Source organism: Mus pahari, chromosome 17 (genome assembly GCF_900095145.1).
Source record: "Mus pahari chromosome 17, PAHARI_EIJ_v1.1, whole genome shotgun sequence".
In the NCBI taxonomy this organism is placed as follows: Eukaryota; Metazoa; Chordata; class Mammalia; order Rodentia; family Muridae; genus Mus; species Mus pahari.
In genome coordinates this window covers 24,371,823-24,392,691 of record NC_034606.1, presented here as the reverse complement: position 1 = coordinate 24,392,691, position 20,869 = coordinate 24,371,823, and the positions used below count along the sequence as shown (strand labels likewise).

The window sequence follows — 20,869 nt, the reverse complement described above, 5'->3', positions numbered from 1 at the left end:
TGCTGACCTGTCCCTAGCTCATTTCAGGTGAATGTCACAATTCAGCTTAGTAGATCATTGATAACTTTCAATCAGGGAGAACACACAGAGATGCTGTGTAAAACTAGTCCATTTACTTAAGTTAGACTACCAATGAGATGGTTTAACAAGCAGCAAACCTGAAGGAGGAGAATCTTACTTTGCCCAAGCCAATGGGGCTTCAGTGAAAGGCAAGAACAATGTAGCTTTCCTTTGTACTGTATCAAAGGGTCAAAGATTAAAAATACATTTTAAAAAGTGGGCAAAGCTCACATGATGGTAAGTGAAAGCTTTGTTCCTGGGCCCTGGCGTAGGATCTAAGAAGGCAGACGTGCCACATAGGTTTATAAACGCTGTGCACAGAACAGCCCCGGTGGGCTCTCCTCGTGGACAAGCTAGAAACGGTCCCGTCTTGGGATGTGTAGAGAACCTGCTCTGAAGTAAGAGAAGAGAGCATTTCTAGAATTTGGGGAGTATGGTAGACAGATAACGGTAGCAAGATCTGTGTTTTGTCTGCTTAGGAACATTCCTTGGGAACACACCCACACACAGTAGACACTGCATGAATACACATTTGAATGTAAGAATCAATGGGTGAAGCAATCTTTGCATTCCACAAACTGACACAGCAACAGGGGAGGGAAGGACTGTTTCAGTTGCCTACAAACCATGCTGTGAATTGAATAGAGAAAAAAAAAGCAAAAGGATGGGATGGAAAGGGGAAAAACAGACTGTGGTGAAGTGGGCAAGCTGGAACAGAAAACTATTGCTCTGAATTTTGATAATTATTATTGGCAGGTAAATGGCTCTACAGGAGTGGAGGTGGGCGGAGTGGGGAGACACTTCAGAATGAGTTAACAGACTGCCCAAGAGCAGAAGAGAACATCTGTGAGACCCAGGAACCTGGAGGGGCTGGGCATAAGAAGGTCATAATGGCCATGGGGTAACTTGAATATTAATAAATGACCCCAAGTTTAAGACAGCTTAAAAGCCAGACTGGGAATTTGATATTCATGTACAGTGTAGAATTTACTCTTCATGGAATATTAGCCATTATAACAAAAACAAAATGGCATCTTAGTTACACTTGAAAATACTACGTTTTGAAAAATACATTTTAAATTGTTCTTCCGAGAGCCTGTTTACCACAGTAGTGGGTATTTCAAATCCCAAAGAGAAATATTACAAGAAGCAATTCTCAAATTCTGTTCACTGCATTTGGAGGAACTGGCATTTAAAAAAAAAAAAAAGTTAAAAATCTGGTAAATAGTCTCGTAGATAAGGAGCGGAAAGCAGCTGAAGAAGAGAGAGGCATGATCAACTCATGTTCTGGAAGGAATGTGGAGAATGACAGGAGCAGGAGGATAGTTCACAGAGGACTAGAAGATTCCAGGAGCAGAAGATGGGAAACAGGCAAGGAAGCAGCTACGGGCTTGTCAGGCCACGGGCATAGATACCATGAACAGGATTATGACGGCTTTCAGTACTCAGCCCAAGAGGCTAAGCTAACACCCAGGGGTAGACTAAGATCGGGAAGAGCAGGGACAGCTAGCGTGGATGGCTGATGGGAACGGTGGATTTGATGGGTACATACAAAAGCCATGCCATCAACTCCTGAGTCAGGGGAGTGTCTCAGCATGGGAAGCCGGGAGTAAAGCAAGCTATGCACAGGCACAAAGAGGTGACAGCTGTGACAAGTGAAGGCTAGTCTAGTCCCAGTGTGCATAGCACGTCTGAGCTCCACCTGCTAAGACAGTCACTCTGATCAAATCACTTTTTGAACGAGTAATCAAATGAAAAGTCATAATTAAATCCAGACTGGATTGCATCTCCTGGGCTCCCTACCTCTGGCAACACTCCTGCACAGGTCACCTGTTGGCAAGCAGCAGGTGTCTCAACAGTGTGCCTGGTTCTGAGAGAGGAGGTGGGTAGGACCATGAGTCCCAGATGGTAAAGCCCTCAGGTCATCTTTAGATGTCAACTTGTTCAGCCCCTCATTGAAAGACTTACTGAGAGACTTGTAGACTTGAGCTGAGAGCACTTATCAAGGTGGCTGTGAGAGGGGAAAAGTAGCTGCCTAGATCCAGCTCAGCCAGCCTGGAACCTGAGCAATCTCATGCACAGTGTGCCAGACCAGGGCTAGTTCTCCCAAGACAGCCTCTACCTTCCTCGATGGTTCATGCTCTAGTAGCCTTGAAAAGAAAGTGGACATAGCTTTGTTCGTTAAAAGGGCACTTCGTGTGGCTAGGTAAAATAAGGACGTGGAAAGTAAAATTAAAACAAACTAGTTAACACAGAGCTGGGTGTGATGTGCAGTCAGAAACGTGCCTGCGTGCAAGCATGAGGACCTGTGTTTGCTTTCCAGCATCCAGCAAAGAGTTAATCCCAGAGCTGGGGAGTGGGGACCAGGGGCATCCTGGGAGCTTGCTGGACAGCTGGTCTGGCTGAGTCAGATACAGGTTCAGTGAGCAGCTCTGTCTCAAAAGATAAAGTAGAGAGGGACTGAGAAGAGCACCCGACACCCACCTCAGGGCGCCACATGCACACATGCCACATGCACACATGCACGCACGCCACCCACATATAAGTGTGGATGTACCCAAATATGTACACATATACACACAAAAACTCTAGTGGAAACAAGTGTTATTGGAATATGTAATATGAAGCAATTATTACATTTCCCCATTCATTAGGTTTGGAGGAACTGAAGTTCCAGGAAGACATGGGAAACACGTTTCTGTAGCCATCGAGTCTGAGGCTGCTCTCTCTTGGGAAGGGGAGTTGTCAGTTGCTGTGGTGTCATGGGGGAACAGAGAGGAAAGCCTTCCTCTAGAAGTGGGGGTGGCAATAAGAGCAAAGCTCCTTTTGTCTGGCTTCAGTGTCGTTTAGTACCTGTCTGGGTTTGAACCAGAACAGCTTGCTGACAAGTCTCATTGGAGAGAAGACTGGACCAGCTGGTCTGGAAGCTTGCCTTCCGTTCTGACCCCCACACATCTGGGCAGCACGAACCTATGTGGCTGCAGATGGTTTTGTTGGAGACCACTTGGGTTGTCATCCTAGAGTATCCTAGCCTCCTAGAACCTAGTGTTTGTAAGACAGCTCTTTCTAGTTCTATTTTCCGACCCTGCTAGACTTCATCTACGTGGAGCTGAACGAAGCCAGCCCTTGAATCCCCGTGACCTTAGTCCTCCTTACGCAGACTCAGTTTCCCTGGCGGAGTTTACTCTTCCTCCAAGGCTACCATTTTCTCCACTATAAGTTCTCCCTTAGGTGACTTAAAACACAGATGACAAAGTCTGATAGGATGGACTTAGCAATACATCAGTGTTGGCACTGGCAACCTCCAGGCCGCAGATGCAAAGAGAATTTGGGTCTGGATACAAGTGCATCTAACTTAAATGTCCCCTTAATAATGAACACAATTGAGCTCTCCATTAGAAATCTGTCTACCTAGAGTCTAAATTCGGACCTGTCATGCTGACCACATCATTGCCTTGCTATCCACTTCAACTTCTAAACTCAATAGCTGGGACCACAGATTTTGATTTAATATCCTACAGTATAGAAATATTATTAGTAATAAAATATTATGCATAGACTGCTCTATACAAGATACGTTGGGTAGGCTTATTAATGTCCTACATTTCTGAACAGAGAAAGCCACATTCTAACAAGTGGTAGGTCTGAGATTTATATACATGGGATCTAGTTCCCCCCACTTTCATGTGCATTCATGATGAGTGTGCTAGAGATGTGTGCCTTCCAATTTCATTATCAAGTGTGTTATTCTAAATTGGGATTTCTGAAAAATCAGGTTTTCTTATACAAGATGTCATTAATCCAGTGTCAAACTTGGATGCGCAAATTGTAACCCCACCACAATGGCATTTGGAGGCTCAGCCTTAGAGAAGAATCCAGAGCCCTCATGAATGTGCTCAGTCTCTTATGATAAGAGACCTAAGGAAGAACATTATTCTCCACCCCCAGCCCACCCCACACACATGAGGGTACAATGAGGAGGCAGCCACCACAAGCCAAGTGGTCAGACCTCTCAGTGCCTGCTTGGACACCCAGGCTCAACTGTGGGAGCATGGAACAAGCAATGCTTGTTGTTTAAGCTGCTCAATAAGTGCACTGCTATGGCATCCTGCATCAACTAAGATGAGAGACTGGTCTGGTCCCAAAGCAAAAAGCCACCAGGACCCAATGCCTCAGAGAGCGCAGGGCCTGGGAGAGGAATCTCTGGCAAGCCAGGTGCTCCCTTCTTATTTATCCTCTTCAACTCCTACTGGTTCTCTATTGTACAGCCACAATTCAGAAACTCAGTTTCTTTTCCTCTGAGAGGGTCTTTGTACACACACACACACACACACACACACACACACAGGAACACATATACACACATACACACACAAAAACATACAATAAACACACTCACATACACACACATACACACAAACACACATATGAATACACATACACACATAATACACACACATACACAATACATACATACATACATACATACATACATACATACATACATACACACACTCCCTCTAGGACTTCAGGGAAGGACTAAGAGCTCGATGATGTTAGGAAGCAATGTGATATGGTACAAAGAGTAGAAGCTGTAAAGTTCCCGCTTCAAAGCTCAGCTTAACTGTCTATCTACAGAAGGAGATGAGGTTGGCCCAGTGCATCTTTCATTTCCCATCTCTCTAATAGAAATGGGAACGTGTGTCTCCAGAGGCTAGAGGGGGATCTATGAAAGATATAAGCTGCCACAGCTATAACTTCAGGCACAGGGCAACTACCCCAAAAATGTCCTATGGCTTCCTTTTCCATATCTGTCTATGGTCTGTTAGAGCAGAGGGACTCTGCTGTAGCTCAAACACTGATGACCCAACCCTGAAAGATCTCTCATTCTAGGATTCTGATTTGTGGTACAACAGTTCTGGGAATAACTTGCGTTATCAAAGTTTTTAAACGTCAGCTTCCAGATGCCCGGAAGGAGACGTCCACAGACATGGGATAACGGGGATGGGCCAGGCGTTGCTTCACTAAGTAACACATCCAGCAAGGCTGCTCCTCATGCCAAGTGGAGCAGAACGACATCTGGTACCCGAGCCCTGGACCTCTTACCTGCAACAGCTCAAACACTGCAAGGAGGTCCCCTCCAGAGAGGTTCCCACAGAAGATGGGGTGATAGCACAGCTTGGGGGGCTCATAGTCCTGGTCAGCCAGTGTCACAACTGGAGCAGCCACCGTGGCACCCAAATATTCTGGCTTTCCCTAGAGAAGAGATGAGTTCTTCATTGGCATCCACTTAGTTCCGCCCAGCATCCGGGCAACTTTGCAAATCATTTTTACAAAGTTAGCCATTAGCAAGCATCAGTTCACACCACAACCAGTGACACGCTGAGAGGATAACCTTGGGGCCTCCCTAGCCCAAGACTCCTTCTCCAGAGATATTAATTAAAGTAACCAACCAGAGCAGACTGGGAGGGGAAAGGAAAAATGCAAGAAAAACAGCCAAGATTCTAAAGGGGTTTCTGCGGTGGACAGGAGTGTAAGCTTCAGAGATAAGTAAACCCAAGTCTGGGCTCTCAGATCTGCTTTTCCTCCCCTGTGTGTGTAGCCTAAGTCAGGTACTCAACCTTTTTGAGGTTCATAAATAAAGCTAAAGCTTTGTATCTGTTCATAACATTCCCCCAAAGTGATGTAATCTTATATATCGTTAGTATGACGTACCCAATCCATGGTAATGGAATACCGATAGCAATGGTTTCCTTTTCAAATAGAAAACAAACCCCTGGGATGAGAAGCACCTTGCCCCACTCCCCCGAAGGAGAGTGAGGGTATTTACCTGTGGGGTTTCCGCCAGAGCATCTGTACTGCATGCCGAACAGGGGAAGCATTTTTACATTTCATAAATACATTCAGCCCCAATTCACAGCAGGGATGGATGGGAAGAGGGAGGGGACACCATGCTGACAGCCATCAAGTGTGCAGGAAAGAGTAGACCCAGAAGTCGTGTGTTCAAGTCCTGACTCTGCCCCTCACTAGCAGTGACCACAAGGCATCCGAACTTTCCAGATCTGTCCTCCTTTCTAGAGAGCAGGAAGAACAGGACAAGCCTTCATGGCCTCCATGGTCCCTACAACTCTTGTGAGTCTCAAATCTTGTTTCTTCTCTGACTTCGGCTCATCCCAGAGCACACGGAGCGTGAGGAAGCTTTGGAAAATCTTTTCAAAACAACGGCTGTACTTTATAGATTCTACCTGAGGAGGTAGAGGTGTCAAATAAAAGATATAAATCTTTGCCATCCATTGTAGACTTCTTAACTTAGAGAAGAATGCTTGTCACTTAAACCCACCAGCCAGCTTTGGGGGTTACCTGAAGTTTTAACGCGCAGGCGGCACTGAAGAGGAAGAGCTTTGGTTTATAAACCAAAGAGGGCAGGATGGATATGGATATGGGCTTGCAGAGCCAAGCGGCAGCCAAGTCAAAGCGAGTTAGTTACAAGGCTGAATCAGCGAAGGTGACCACGCATTTCCCTCCAGTCAGGCAAGAGCAGCACAAAGCTGTTTCTAAAAGGCTTGGAGGAGTTGTATATGTAGCAGTCACCTGGGACCAGCAGGGCGTTTGCTGTGGTTGTGGGCTGGCTTATGCAAGCATCACATCCTTATGAGAGTGGGTGTTGACTAAATTCTGCCAATTAGACGTGATTTTGATTGTGATTTAGGGAGGACTCTAAATAAAGCAGTGACTAGTGCATCCGAGTGTGCCGAGGTCAAAACCACCTGTGGGTGCATCAAGGGTCCTGAGCGCTCAGCGTTAGGACTCTATTGATGTTCAGATAAAGGTAGTCCATGCAGTAGAGCGTTTGGAAGGGGTAATCAGTGTTGCCTGGTGACACGTACCACCGCATCGCTGTCGTAGAGTTCCACCACCACGTGGGGCGGGGACTCCAGTAGCTCCTTCTCTTCACCGTGCAGAACTAACTCGTTGAATAGCAGCATCTGGTTCCAGGTAGGAGAAAGAGTCTGAGAAATGATCTGGCAGAAAACAAGAAAGGAGCCATTGAACAGTTGTTCAACAGAAACATGAAGGGCAAGGAGAGTTCCTGGCTACTTCTGTTAAATGCAAAGTCCCGGTCTCTGGAACAGTTTGTATTCACGTTTTATTAGTGGAGTGCCACTTAATGACCTATTTGCACAAATAATTTGTGTAAGTAATTTTAATTCACACTGGTGCTATGACGGCTTCAGTTGCCCTTTATTGAGTGCTTATTGTCTACTACCTTACAGCACTACTGCGCATGCACTGTCTCACTTAAACCTTGACATCTTTCTGAGTACTGTTATTTTCGTGCAAGTGAAAGAGAAAAAAACCCAGGAGGTTCACATATCCAGTAGCTAAAGATGATGAACAGAAATTCCATCTGGATTATCCACTTTCACCAGACAATACTACTAATATGTCTACTTTAGGGATCCGGATCCCCTCCACTGAGAATGGGGGGAGAGATCAAATACAATCCAAGTCCTTAATGTTGACTTTCAAATCTCATCTTACTTTATGTAGAAGTCTACAGCTTTGTGGCTATTCATTGGCTACTTTGAATAGTCCGGAGTCTTTAGAACAACCCTCACCATTTGGCATGACATATTTCTTTCAGAGGAGTTGCTATGGCGGCAAACAGTGACATTGGTAGTAGGCTGTACCCATTCATACAGATGGAGAAACTAAAAATCTAGGAAGGATGATAGCTTGAGACCATCAGGGTCTCACCACAAGTGGCCAATAGCTTTCTTCCTGGGCTGCTCATAAGGAACTTTTGGAAGGGAGAATGTTATTTAAATTTGAATTCCTTTCCCTGTTTAGTGAGACATCTGGAAAGAGGCCAGTTTCACAGAGTTGTTTGCAAGGTATTTGTTTCCCGCACCTGGGCAGAGATTGCTCCATCAATATGTGGAGCTCGTACTGGGAAGAGCCCATGGTCATAGCTCTCTTCCAAGCGGTGCGATCAAATGGGTTTCAGAAGTGAAAGTGTTCCACAGCTGCTGGATCCTGGCAAAATTTCCACCGCACCTCTGAACTCTTCCTTACACTCCAGGAGGGAGGAAGAAAGAACTGGCCTGCACTAACTCTCACACTCACATAAAACTGCCAGCCTAATTATACATCCAGCCAGCTCCAGTTACAGCATTAAACTGTTTGCGCTGAGGTCACTGAAGGGTAGCTTTATAGCTCTTTATGTAAGCCATAAAAGTATTGTGTGGCTGCAGTTCACCTCCCTTCTAGAGTTTTTGTTTTAGAATATTTCATGTTTCAGATATGATGAAGTTTTAATATGCCTCTGGGGGAATCTACCTTTTCTGATATAGAAAGGACCAAAGTTCAGCCAACGGATAGGCAGAAGTGACAGTTGTAATGCAAAGTTGTGTGCTTTATGTCGCTTTTGAAGAGACAGGCAAGTTCTCTGTGGCATGTGTGACTGACAGTATTGTCGAAGCAGTCTATGATCTTCACGGCATCTTCGCTACAGGGGGATTTCAATCACTTCCTTCCCTCGTGACTAGGAGTGCCATTGAATAAGACTCCAGAGGCCAACATTCATTCAGTGTTCATTCACTCATTCATCGTGTATCTACTGTGAGTGAGACTTTGGCATAGAGGGTGCTTGATGGCCATTTGCATGAACAGATGAGAGGAAATTAAGCTAATCCTGATCCAAGCTGCCATCCTACGTGAGACGTCACCCGGCCCCTTTAGAGTAATACTTACTGACTCGCTCACACAAGCATCTTCCACTTCTGTGCTCAGCTACCCCTGATTAGCCTTGTTTCCTCAGGGCTTCTTTAAGGAGCCTCACACTGAGCTGAGCTTAGAGCGGTGGTGCTCAACCTGTGGGTTTTGACCACTGGGAAACACAGACTTCCAATGGGCTTGGGAACTGAGACTGGTAGCAAAACCTGAGTCATGAAATAGTAACAAAACTAATATTGTGGTTGGGAAGTCGCCACAACATGAGAAACTGTACTGAAGGGTCTCAGCCTTAGGGAGGGTGAGAACCACTGGTTTGAAGCATCGTTTGGAAGGTCAGGGCAAGACTTAGCTAACACTGAGCAATTAGTCAAATGTCCTGGGCAGAATTTAGCAGTAGGAGCAAAACCCTAGATGGAATCCAGGTTTAATTAACTATCCTATGGCCGACTTGCACAGGTGACTTACTGTCTCCAAATCTTAGTTTCCCTTCTTTAAATAGGGTAACACCCACTTGTCTTAGGTAAAGAATAGTCACTGCTTGGTATACGGTAGGTGCTCAATAAATGCTTGCAACCCTCCCCAAATGTGCTCCATCTCAGTCCATATCATAAGAGAGCAAACACTGAGGGCTAGGGGTGTGGCTCAGGAGTAGAGTATCTGTCTAGTATTTGTCAAGCCTGGGGTCTAATTCCTTGCAACACACACACACACACACACACACACACACACACACACACACACATATACACACACACCCATAAATGCCTAACCTATGACAACCCTGGTAGACCTCATGATCCTGTCTTCAGGACTAAGCTCCAGTCTCATTGTTGGGAACACCAGGCTTTGCAATCTCTACTGTGTAAGATGCCCCACCCTCTTTCTCTTTCTGCCCTTCCTATTCACATCTGACTCCTCTCCTCATCAGCTCTCAAACCCTTCCTCTGTAGAAGCCTTTTCCCCTTTCCTTTTATCCTTCAAGTCCCAGTCCTTCATAGGCATCTACAATAACTGGCCTCCCTCTGAAACGTTCAAGCCACGCTGTAAGGGGTGGCATGCAGGACACCCTCTAGAGGCTGGCGTTTCAGAGCACCAGACCCTCAGTTCTCCTGGGACCTAGTGCCAGCCCACATGGGCATTACCTTGTGAGCACTGGGCTCGGCAGGGCTGGCATGGCTTCACGCTCAGCTTTCCCAGCAGAAGCATGAAGGGGGCCTGCCACAGTCCCAGACAGGCCCTCCAGTGGAGCCTAACACCCGAACAGGAGAGGGAAACCTGGGAGCTTACGAACAGAAATCAAGACAGAGTGACTAGGCAAAGGTGACCTCAGAACTGGTGAGACCTGGGTTTCCATCTTGGACCTCCGTCTCTCAGCTACAGTCTCTGATTCTATCTCCAGAGTGGGACCATAAGAGCACGTGTCCCTGAGTTACATGAAGGGTGGTAAACAATGAACAGAAAATGTGTATTGTTGTGTCTGGCATGCAAGAGCTTTGAATAAGTGACAGCTGTTATTATTAGCAAAAAAAAAATGGGGTACTTGATTCAAAATTAGAGGCAGATCCAGGGTGCAACAGAACCTATTTCCCTGTCAGACAACTATTAGATAAGCCAAGTCCATCTGTTCCTTTGAGATCTGAATCTAAGTTTAACCAAGATGTTGTACGGAGACGAAAACCCGCAGGATAGTTCTGTAGCTGTCCTATGAGTTCGCTCGGACCTCCACAGGGCACTCCAGGGGGTCTGGGACTGCATGGTGGAGGCACATGGATGGCCCTTGGCTCCACCTCCTGAGACTACTCTTGCCTGGGAACGGCAGCTGCAGTAGCAGCCACCGCGAGCTGCCAGGTAGAAGCTGTTTTAAGCCATTGGCGTTTCATGCTTTGTGAGGGAGATGTATAATGTTGCTGTCACTCCTACCACAGGTGAAGGAAGTGAGACCTAAAGGTAGAAGATCTTGGATTTGGACCAGGGAAACAGAATCCCATAGTTATGTATTTGGACCAGGGAAACAGAATCCCATAGTTATGTATTAATTTTGAGTCTCTGTGTACATGTTCGAAGGTGTGTGCATGTGTGTGTGCATTTGTTCATGTACACACATGTTCATGTACAGGGGTGCATGCTTGTAGGGCATACATGTGTGTGCAGATGCACATGCATGTACATGTATGCGAAAGCTAGAGGGAAGCCTCCGGTATCGTTCCTATGATGCCATCTATCTTGCTGTTTGAGACAAGCGCCTTCACCGATGTAGGAGTGGTTCAACCAGTGAGCCCCAGCAAGCTGCCCACCTCCATCTGGACCCCCAGTGCCAGGATGAAAGTGCACACCACCATGCCTGGCTTCTTACCCGGGCTTTATCGATAAGCTCAGATCCTCATGCTTGTGTGGCAAGCCCTTTACAGACAATGCTGTCTCAGCCCATGTGCACAGTCCCCACTGCCTGTGTCCTCTCAAAAACCAGCAGAGAGGAAGGCCTTCTGCCTTCCTGTCCCCATTAGACAATGAATGAGGATGGACACACCTTTCCTCCAAGGTCTCTCTGAGACAGATGAACCCGTCTCCCCACGTGGCTCCTGTAGGGGTTTGCTCAGTCCAGCACATAGGGCTCAGCACAGCACAACAGCCTATCCGCCTAAAGGACTACATGCGTGTCTGCCTCATGGATTATGCAGGAGCGGGATCTCTCCCAACCCCCACCCTAGAGCCCGTCTCAACCAGAACTAGCTAAAGGGATGTGATGCTGGCTCCCTTCACACTCAGGCTATGTGTGATACATCAAAATACAGTTGAATCCATCAACTGGGTTATGGGGGGTCTTGGAGGAAGGTGTGTCCTCTTGACATCGGCCAGTGTAATGACAGCCACACTTCCGTCATTTATGCATGCGACTTTTCACTTCTTCACAACAGCTCCGTTTTAGAGAGACGGAACTGCAGCTGTAGAGTAGACAACCCACACAGTGACCTTGAGTCTCTTTGTTTCCCACCTCTCTGTGAGGGCCTTACCGCCTTACCCTTCCCCAGTCGACAACTGGGGAACAGGTAAGGCTTCGGTGAGTTCGACCTATTGGGAAGATCTCCTCCTGCGGGACTTGTGCTGACTGGGAACCCTTTTCCGAGGTAGAGCTTGGTGTGGGCGGCAGGGGGAAGCCAAGGAAACAACCACCTGCCCACCTCCTGTGACACAGCACCGGTCCCCAAAGGGTGTTCTCCGGGGTTGGGGGGTAAAAAGCAGCCTCGCTGCTGTGTGGTGAGGTAGAACTTCCTGATCGGAAAACTAGACCCTTCCTCCCCGGCAGGTCCCCCTGAGGTGATGACAGACTCGAGTCTCAGGAACACTGTCTATGCTGGCTTCTCACTTCTCATTCCCTCTGTATTCTCGGTGCTGGCACCCCTGCAGGTGCCCGGGGAGTGCCAGGCTCCTCAGTCTTTTCAGTCCTTGTCTTAGCGTTAAGTCTCGTCCATCTGCTTTAGCACAGTGGCTCGAGGAAACCAATAGGCGTCTCCTGCCTGTCCTCCTTGACCCAGATTGGCTTCTGAGTCTGCAAGCCTGTGCACTGGGAGCGGCAGAGGGAAGGGGCGGGGCACGTGGGGTGACCCTTATCTTCCTTTCCCAGGCTCTGCCAAGCATCAGCTGTAGCAACAGCGGGAAGGCTGCGGTTCTCTGGTTACCTTTGTGGTCTGGCACTGGGACAGGAATGTGACTTTGGCAAAGGGATCCGAAAGTCCATTGCTATCAGCTGCGATGAGGCCCCGGGCTTGGTACATGTGTGCTCTCAGCTGAAAGACATGCTGGGCTGTGGGGGAAATTATACAAAGGGCAAATGTTAATAGGCTTTTAGGATTGGTAGGTGTTTATGTGTGTCTGCCAGTGACAGGTGGCTGTGTACCCCAGACAGACAACAGTGAGATTAGCCCTGTCCTCCTCCGTGGCCAAGTGAAAGTGTGGAGACGGGGGAGAGGCTCGAGTGCCAAGTACTTTAGAAACATCCCCCCACACACACACACCATGAGGTTTTGCCACGTTGTGTTTCTTAATCATCATCACAGCAACCATGTGAAATATGTAACTATCTCCCCACTAATAGATGAAGAAAATGACCCCAAAATGGATGATATAACTTTCCAAATGTGCAAAGCCCAGATTTTTCTTCTGCCCTAATTCTAAAATCCACCTTTCCCCCACTAAAATGTCATATTTTAGCAAGTTTAAACAAGCAGCATGATTCTCTAGGAATGTCTTATTTAGGAGTTTGTGTGTGTGTGTGTGTGTGTGTGTGTGTGTGTATGTGTGTGTGTGTGCAGATGCTCATGTGTGTGAGCACACATGCAAATACAGGTTCATACACCGGTGTATAAGGCTGCTTCACTTTTACTTCAATAAACTCAATAGACATAGGGAATTGTCCATTCACCTTTTCTTCTACTTTGCTAGCCAATGACATTTTCTGTGCTTACTTTGATCTCTAAGGCACTGTAGATAGTATGGAACTAAGATAGTCCCTGTTCTTGGGAGCTCCCTGAGAAAAGACCAGAGATGAGAGGAGAAGCCAGATCTCAGGGGTCAGGGTGTGTGGCTGAATGCTTGTGAGGGATCTGACCAAAGGGCCCAGGAGACAAAGAGCAGGAGTGAGCAGGAGTTGTATATGATGGAAGACTAAGAGAGAGGTTTGACGAGGTCGGTGTCCAGTGGAGAATGGCAGTTCAGCCAGTCACATCCACGGACCTCACCACCCCTGGCTCTTCAAGCTCACCTCTTGTTTTCACATTCCCCCATCCCCTTTGCCTGTCGACCCACCCATTTCTGCATCTCTGAGAGGGATGATGTTAGTATAGCCCATGTCTTCGTGTTGGCATGGGAACTTCTACGTAGGAACCCCTGTGGACCTATTGAAATAGCTCTGCTTACTTAAACGAAGAACACAAGAACACTATGTGTGTTCCCTCACCCAACCTTCATCAATCCCCTCCTCCAGCAACGCCACACATGCCCACACAGGAACTTGAGCACAGCCATCTGTAAAATAAAGGCTAATAACTCCCCATGTGTTTTAGGAGGCTACGGGCTGAGGGCAGTGCCAGGCACTGGGAAGTTGCATGAAGATGCTAGTATGCTGTTCCTGTTGAGCGTTACAGCGTTGCCCAGGGAGCAGCTGAAACAACCTGGGACTCATCACAGTAGGATAGGAGAAATGTCAGGCAGCTTGGGTAAGCAATTAGAAGTAGCATGTTAGAAGTGTACCTAGCAAAACAGCAGGATCTCAAGGGTCTACAATATGGTGGGGAAGAGAAAAGCAAACAACATGAAACCATAACACGTTGTTCCTGTGAAGTGAGATTACACACACTCGAGAGAACAGTTCAGAGTCACCAAGGCGCATTCGAGTATAAGGGAGCTAATTCTAGGGCAGTGGCGCTGTCCCTTGAGCAAAGACCTTCAAGGTGGTAGTGCTGGATGGGCAGGGATGCGAGCCTTAAGTGGCTGTAGCAAAGACATAAGATTAGCCAATTTAAAAAAAAATTCAGTCATGTCAGATCATTTGGAAGAAAAACTGTTGGCTACTTTGTATGGAAGTAAAGGTCAGAGACAGTGGAAGGCACAACCTCAGAAGCTTGGACATGTACATGAAGCATTAGAAAACACAATAGGCTGTGTGTGTGTGTGTGTGTGTGTGTGTGTGTGTGTGTGTGTAGGAACAGACGATCAGAGTAAGATGTCAAGGGGATAAAATTATGGGTCAAGCTCTCAGTGGACAGAAGAGATGTAAGGGCTGGATGCAAGCAGACAACAGTGCCCCCTGTAGGTGAAAGTTTGAAGGGCCAGATCAGCACCCACTGGAGAGGGATTCAAATGAGGTATGGGAAAGACTGCTGCCCTAGGCAAACAATTCTGACAGAGAAGGTGTGGAGGGACAGGAAAGACAGGATGTCAAAGGTAATTCCTTAGTTGACTGTTATGAGACCTGAACATTTTTCTCTCTCTCTCTACCTACCCCGTGCCGCTCGCTGTCTGGCTTACATGAGAACCAGTGTGGAGCCTAAGAGTGTAGCAACCTTATCAAATCCCCAAGCTAATCCTGCAGGCAATTAGGAAGCCCAAGCTGTCCACGTTGCCCAATTAAGTCCACACCAGTTCTTCCAGGGCAAGGCTCTGCAAACTCCAGGCAAGCCAGTGGAACGAGAGAAGTAATTCTTGGAGGCTTCAGTGCTAAAGCCCTCCACGTCTCCATAGACACCAATTAACTCTGATGTTGACAGGCTGTGCTGTGCTGACAGGAATGTCCCTTAAAATGACAGCTGTAAACAAAGCAGTGCTCAGCAGATGCTACAGGTACACGCCGCCGACAGGGTCCGCTGGGGGACGCCCATGGGTTACTACCGAGTTCAGCAGATTGCTCAGTCCGACTTGGGATGGTCTTGTGCCTTGAGAGAATGCCCACCAGCTGCCCTTGAGACAACTAATCCCGAGATTTTAGTAGCTCTTCCAACTGAAGCTACGTAAGCAGCACATTACACAACTCCAGGGGGTGCCATTTTCTTAGCCTACATTTCTGGGTTTCTTTAGAAACCTTGAATCTTACCAAGTTCTGTTCCTCAGAGTAGTCTAGCTGAATTCCTCATGCCGTGGAGCCCCCATCTCCTGCCCCCTGTGGTTATTAAAGCCACACCTGCATGCCCCACTTGAAGCTAGAATCACCTCTTGCTCCTCTCTACATCCCTTGCCAGGTTTTCCACTATGCCTTCCATATATAGACGCAAGGTAATTATTTGCTGAATGGCTTCCCTCTGGAGCATAAAATTCACCAGTCGGTGTGGAAGGCAGCCAACGATACCAATGTCAGTGCTCAGCAGAAGGTCATTAGGTAACCGTGAAAACGACAAGCTACACAGCATCTCAAAGCCCCGGAAAGGCCTCTCCCCTGGGTTGTGAGTGGCTGCAACGGTGAACATGTCTGGAGTTTTGCATCTGCGTAGCTATGGAGTTTTGTGTCTGCGTAGATCTCGCTATCTACAGAAACAGGAGCTAACTTGGTGTGGGTGTTATTTGCCCAGAGATAAAAAGCTCTCAGTGGTTTAATGGAAAGCAGATAAGAAAGTCGTGTCTGGAAATGGGTTTCTCAACCCTTGCCGACGAGTGATCTCGTGAGATTTCTGGGTGTCTCAGAAATGTATTCTCCCCTCTGTAAACTAAAGAATTCCCAGAACGAGAGCTTATGTGTAGTATATGTGACACAATGCTTGGTACTGAGGGAGGGCTGTGTATTTTCTCCCCAAATCACACACCGACTGCAGACTCTGTGAGCTGAGCCACTGTACACACATCTCCAGACCCCGTCTTCTCTCACTATGGCCCTGCTTAGGATACACTGGCCGTCGAGACCAGCTGACCCCAAAAGGCTGTTGTGCCACAGAGGAGCTGCTGAGTGTGTGTTGTTCTGCAGTGTCCCCAACTCAAAACTCAGCTCCTGCAGAACTGAAGGTGAAGCCGCAATCGCTTTGCCTGGGTTTAGCAGCTAAGAAAAGCACAAAAGTTAAAGTGTTTTGAAAACAGAGCAGAATGCAAATGTGAGGCATTAATACGCATGATGCAATTAAAAGGTTACGGAAACGTAAACATGATACTGATGAAAGACACCGTATGAATTTAAATAATTCCATAAAATAAGCTGCCTCCCTATAAAGAAGCAGCCACGCCAGGAACTGGGTTAGAGAAACATAAGCGACTTCACCATTACCAGTGGCACTGGGTCACCAAAGGGGTATGTATGCTGCTCAAACCTCAATGCTGTATAAAAAGGGGGAAAAAAAAGATCACCTTAATTTCATGAGTCATACCACACAAGAACTTTCAGCTTAAATTGCAAACTCATTTTTATGGCTGCCCAGCATGTTTGAAGAAATCCACCTCTCTCTCTCTCTCTCTCTCTCTCTCTCTCTCTCTCTCTCTCTCTCTCTCTCTCTGTGTGTGTGTGTGTGTGTGTGTGTCTGCCTCTGTCTCTGCCTCTCTCCCCACCCCTCACAGAAATGGATACGAAAGTCCAGATGTAATATTTCTAAATGAAACATAGCTTCCTGTTTGGAAGAGAGGACACTTGGCAATTGTACTGAAGAAGGCGAGGGAGCTGGTCCCAACTAAAACACAAATACACGGATGCTGTCCCCACCACTGTTTACCCGAAAGCCCGTCAGAGCTGCCTCCCACCTGTCTTTGCTCTGTGGGCACCATACCTCGGTATAGCAGGGCCGACGGGGGGTGGTGGGTGCCCGATGACTTGGAAGGCATTTCTGCTTCATAGCCCGCTGGCAAGTTATCCAAAATAGTATTGGAGTATTTAGTGGAGCCCAGCCACAGATACATGTCAACTTTTGCCTGTACGGTCCAGCCGGCCGGCCGTTTCCCGGGAAGCTGGGGGAGAGGACAAGGAAGACTTTTATCACCAGAAGGCAAGCATGGACACTATTCTGAGAAAATGGATCACCCCAGGGCTCTGTCTACGTCACACAATTGAAAGAAATGATCCCAGTCGTCACATCGCAGAACTCCTGAGGACAACCTCGGTCTGGAGGCCCGAGGCTTAGGCATGAATTCTGATAACCACTGCCAGGTCCTGGATCCCGTAGGCCTAACAGATACACGCGCTCGTTGCCTGTTTCACAGATGGGGACAGTGTCTGCGCTCCCTTGGTCTTTAACTCACACACCCATGACTAGAGCCGAGGACTGGTGATTCCAGTTGTAGACTATTGGCTCTGAGTCTATAGCTTGCCTCTTCTTCAAGCTCTTCAGTTCGCCTTGCCTTCCTAGGTACTGGGGTTGCAGCCTGAGTTTCTGCCCCTTCACTTCATTCAGGACTGCCTGTCCTGCTCCTCTGTCCCACGCTCTGTGTGGGGGAAAGCCCTGTCTGCTCTCCCAGTCCCTTTTGCCTGGCATACATCTTCAGATCCTTCATCCTCCTTAGGCACTGTGGCTTTAAGCTCCTTAAGCTCTCTGCTTCCTCTCCATGTGGGGGCCTCACGTGTAATACTGTGTGTGTGTGTGTGTGTGTGTGTGTGTGTGTGTGTGTGTGTGTGTGTGCACGCTGCACACAAATGTATTTGTGGGCGTTCATATACCCCAAGACCACAAGGATAAAAACTGATGTATTGAGCATGCCTCTCTAGTTTCCTAGTCACTGGGATTCGGGATCTCTCTGTCCCTACCCAGCCCCAGTGCCAGCCCTGGCTGTATTCAGGGCTTCTGACAAGAGCCAATGACACTTAAGACATGGCTACTTCTCTAGCTTCTATTGACTCTTCTAAGTGTCTCTTCTGGCAGGTTTTAGAGTTGCCTCTCAATAACTCTCCTTTCTCCACACCGAGTTCTTCCCATGGAAGATCAGTAGGTCCTATTACCACAAGCCAGAACTTGTTCAGACAACTTCCCGAGCATCCATGGAGAGGCTCTGACTTCAACTTGAGCACAGCTGTTTGCCTCTGTAGCCTGCTCTGATGGTTCCAATCGCAGATTCGGAACAACTCAATCAACCAACCACCGCATGTGCCGCTGGGCTCCGGCCAATGGACCAGAGCCAGGGAGCATCGGATGCTGGGGCTCAGGGAGACAGGTCCTCCAAATGCTCAGCTCTGGACACAGGCGCTCCCTCGAGTGATGGATGGGTAGTTTTTATTATTGACTTGATTGGGTTAATAAACAGCTAATGGATAGTGAGATACACCCTTGGGCTGTCTGAAAGAGTGTTTACACAGGATTCAGAGGAGGGAGAGAGGGTAAGACACACTCTGGATGTGTGCTTCGCCATCTTATGAGCTGGAATCCCAGAGAGAGAAAAGGGATGAAGCGTGGGCTAAGCAGAAGCATTCATCTCTCTTCTTCCTGACTGTGGACAGACTCCACCATGCCTCCCCAGCTGGCTGTGGCAGACCGTGTGGCTTCAAACCATGAGGCAGAATGAGCCCTCCCTTTCACATTGTTTCTGGTCAGGTATTTGGTTTTACAGACACAGGAGCCGTAGCTAATACCAGTGATAGAAGAGAAAATCTCAGGCAGAGGTTCACAACCAATGGGCCAAGACCCCCTGAGGGGTCACATATCACATATTCTGTCTATCAGATATTTACATTACAATTCATAACTAGCACAATTCCAACCATGAAGTAGCAAAACAATCTTATGGTTGGAGGTCAGTACGATATGAGGGACCGTATCAATGGGTCACAGCATTAGGAAGGTTGAGAGTCACTGGTCAAGGGAAGGGAAGGAACATCCCTTGTTCAAGTGCACAGCTTGCTGTGCTCAGCTTCTGTTTCTCCTGCTGCACATTAAGTCATAGATGAGGTTTACTATGGTATACAGTTATAACTGTTCCACTTTACTATTAACTATTGTCATAAACCTCTAATTTGTAAATGAAACTTTATTATAGGTATTCACAGGAAGAAATACTATGTATACTGCAATTGCAATTGAATGCTAGGCACCCACTGGGTGTCTTGGAACACACCCCCAGTGCATAGGAGGGCACTACCACGCATAGCTGAGTCCCTTACTCAGTACCTTGGAGTAAGATCAACTAAGAGCATCCCAGAAGGAAGAAGGAACACAAACATAGATCTGGCAGTGGGAGCTCATATTTAGCAAGCATTTATGCTGTGCCAAGAATGGTACAGAGAGCTTTCTGACCAGAAGAGCTCATGGTGACAAGGGGCCGGTGAGGCTCAAGGGTGCACTTGATTGGTATGCGGAGGAGTTGGATTTAATCTCTAGAAAGAAGGGCGCTATTATGTATTCAGCTAAAAAAATAAATAAATAAAACAAAACCACTCTGCTTTGAATCAAGGTAAGTACTCTGCAACCTGTAATTTAAAAAAATTGTAATAAGAGAAATAATCTCCCTTCATCATTTCCCTGATGATTTGAAAACTTGTTCAAGCAAATAAACGTTTATCGAGAAGGCCGAGGATCTAATTTGGTACTTGTTTGTATATTGTTAGATTCACACCTGGAAGGCCCTGGGTTTGATTGACAGCACGGAATGAAAGATGGAGCGGGAGGGAGAGAGGGAGGAGGAGCGGAACTGAAGGAACGAGAGCAGGGATGAGCCAAGGGTTATTTTGTTAGGGTGACAGCATTTCTTCTGCTATTTGTAGCCATCCCGGGACATCGGTTCACAAAGACAAGGGTTTTTGCCTGGTCCATCACAGTGATGTTTCTAAGGCTTAAAAAAAAAGATTGCTTGGTGCCTGAAGAATTCTGCATGCATTTGTTTAATAAATATGGTGATTCCCAAGAATGAAGATGCTTGGCACTCATTGAGAACTTAGGCCCTGGACCAGTGTTTCTTCTTGTAGAGCGCTCTATCTTCTCTCTATCTTCTGCATGATGTACCAGGCCGCTCTTTTGTTCAGTCTCACAATCGTTCTGCAACCTTTCCAGTAAGTATGTTTTAGAAATAAAGAAGATGAGTTTCAGGTAAATAGTGAACCATTATCTAATGTCACAGAGCAAGAAGGGATTAGAGCCAAGGCTCAGCTCTGAGCAGCTCTGAGCAGAGGCTTAATCTGCTCCTCACAATTGCTGTGTGTGTATGTCTGTGCACCTACATAGAGGCAGCATCTGGTGGATTTTTACTCTGCAGTTCCAGGGTGGAATGTGAGCTTCTACACATCTTTCTGTTGGTGCTAAGCCTACAGACCTTAGTTTTAGGAATTTAAATAGTATGGTTCACGACATACTATGTTATATTCCACCCTGGAACTTTGTTTTAAAGGTTCCTTTTTCTTTAATGGAAAACAAAAGAAAACATCAGTCCTTCTATTGCTAGTGAAGAAACTATGAGTGTGTGTGTGTGTGTGTGTGTGTGTGTGTGTGTGTGTGTGTGTGTGAATTTATAGTGAGAACTACAAATCAACTCACGCATCCAGGTTTGATTTATTCAACCCTTTGAGACCAGAATGGAGAGCAGATTAAAATAAACAAACAAACAAACAAACAAACAGCCAAGAATGGAGAGGTACATAAACAGTTCTGATAGCTGACATCAAATCCTGCAGGAGATGCAATGCTCAAGT

The 20,869-nt window shown here is 47.0% G+C and overlaps 1 protein-coding gene across 1 annotated transcript in view; it reads right to left on the bottom strand.

Annotated features, from left to right (window-relative positions):
• The window catches only part of Fer1l6 (fer-1 like family member 6), a 111,944-nt gene that overhangs the window by 45,976 nt on the left and 45,099 nt on the right, over nucleotides 1-20,869 (bottom strand). Inside the window, exons 18-21 of the mRNA XM_021217185.1 lie at nucleotides 17,031-17,208; nucleotides 12,474-12,598; nucleotides 6,948-7,082; nucleotides 5,167-5,316 (exon numbers count right to left, since the gene is read on the bottom strand). Coding sequence (XP_021072844.1) covers nucleotides 5,167-5,316; nucleotides 6,948-7,082; nucleotides 12,474-12,598; nucleotides 17,031-17,208 — 588 coding nt within the window. The remainder of the gene's footprint in view (nucleotides 1-5,166; nucleotides 5,317-6,947; nucleotides 7,083-12,473; nucleotides 12,599-17,030; nucleotides 17,209-20,869) is intronic.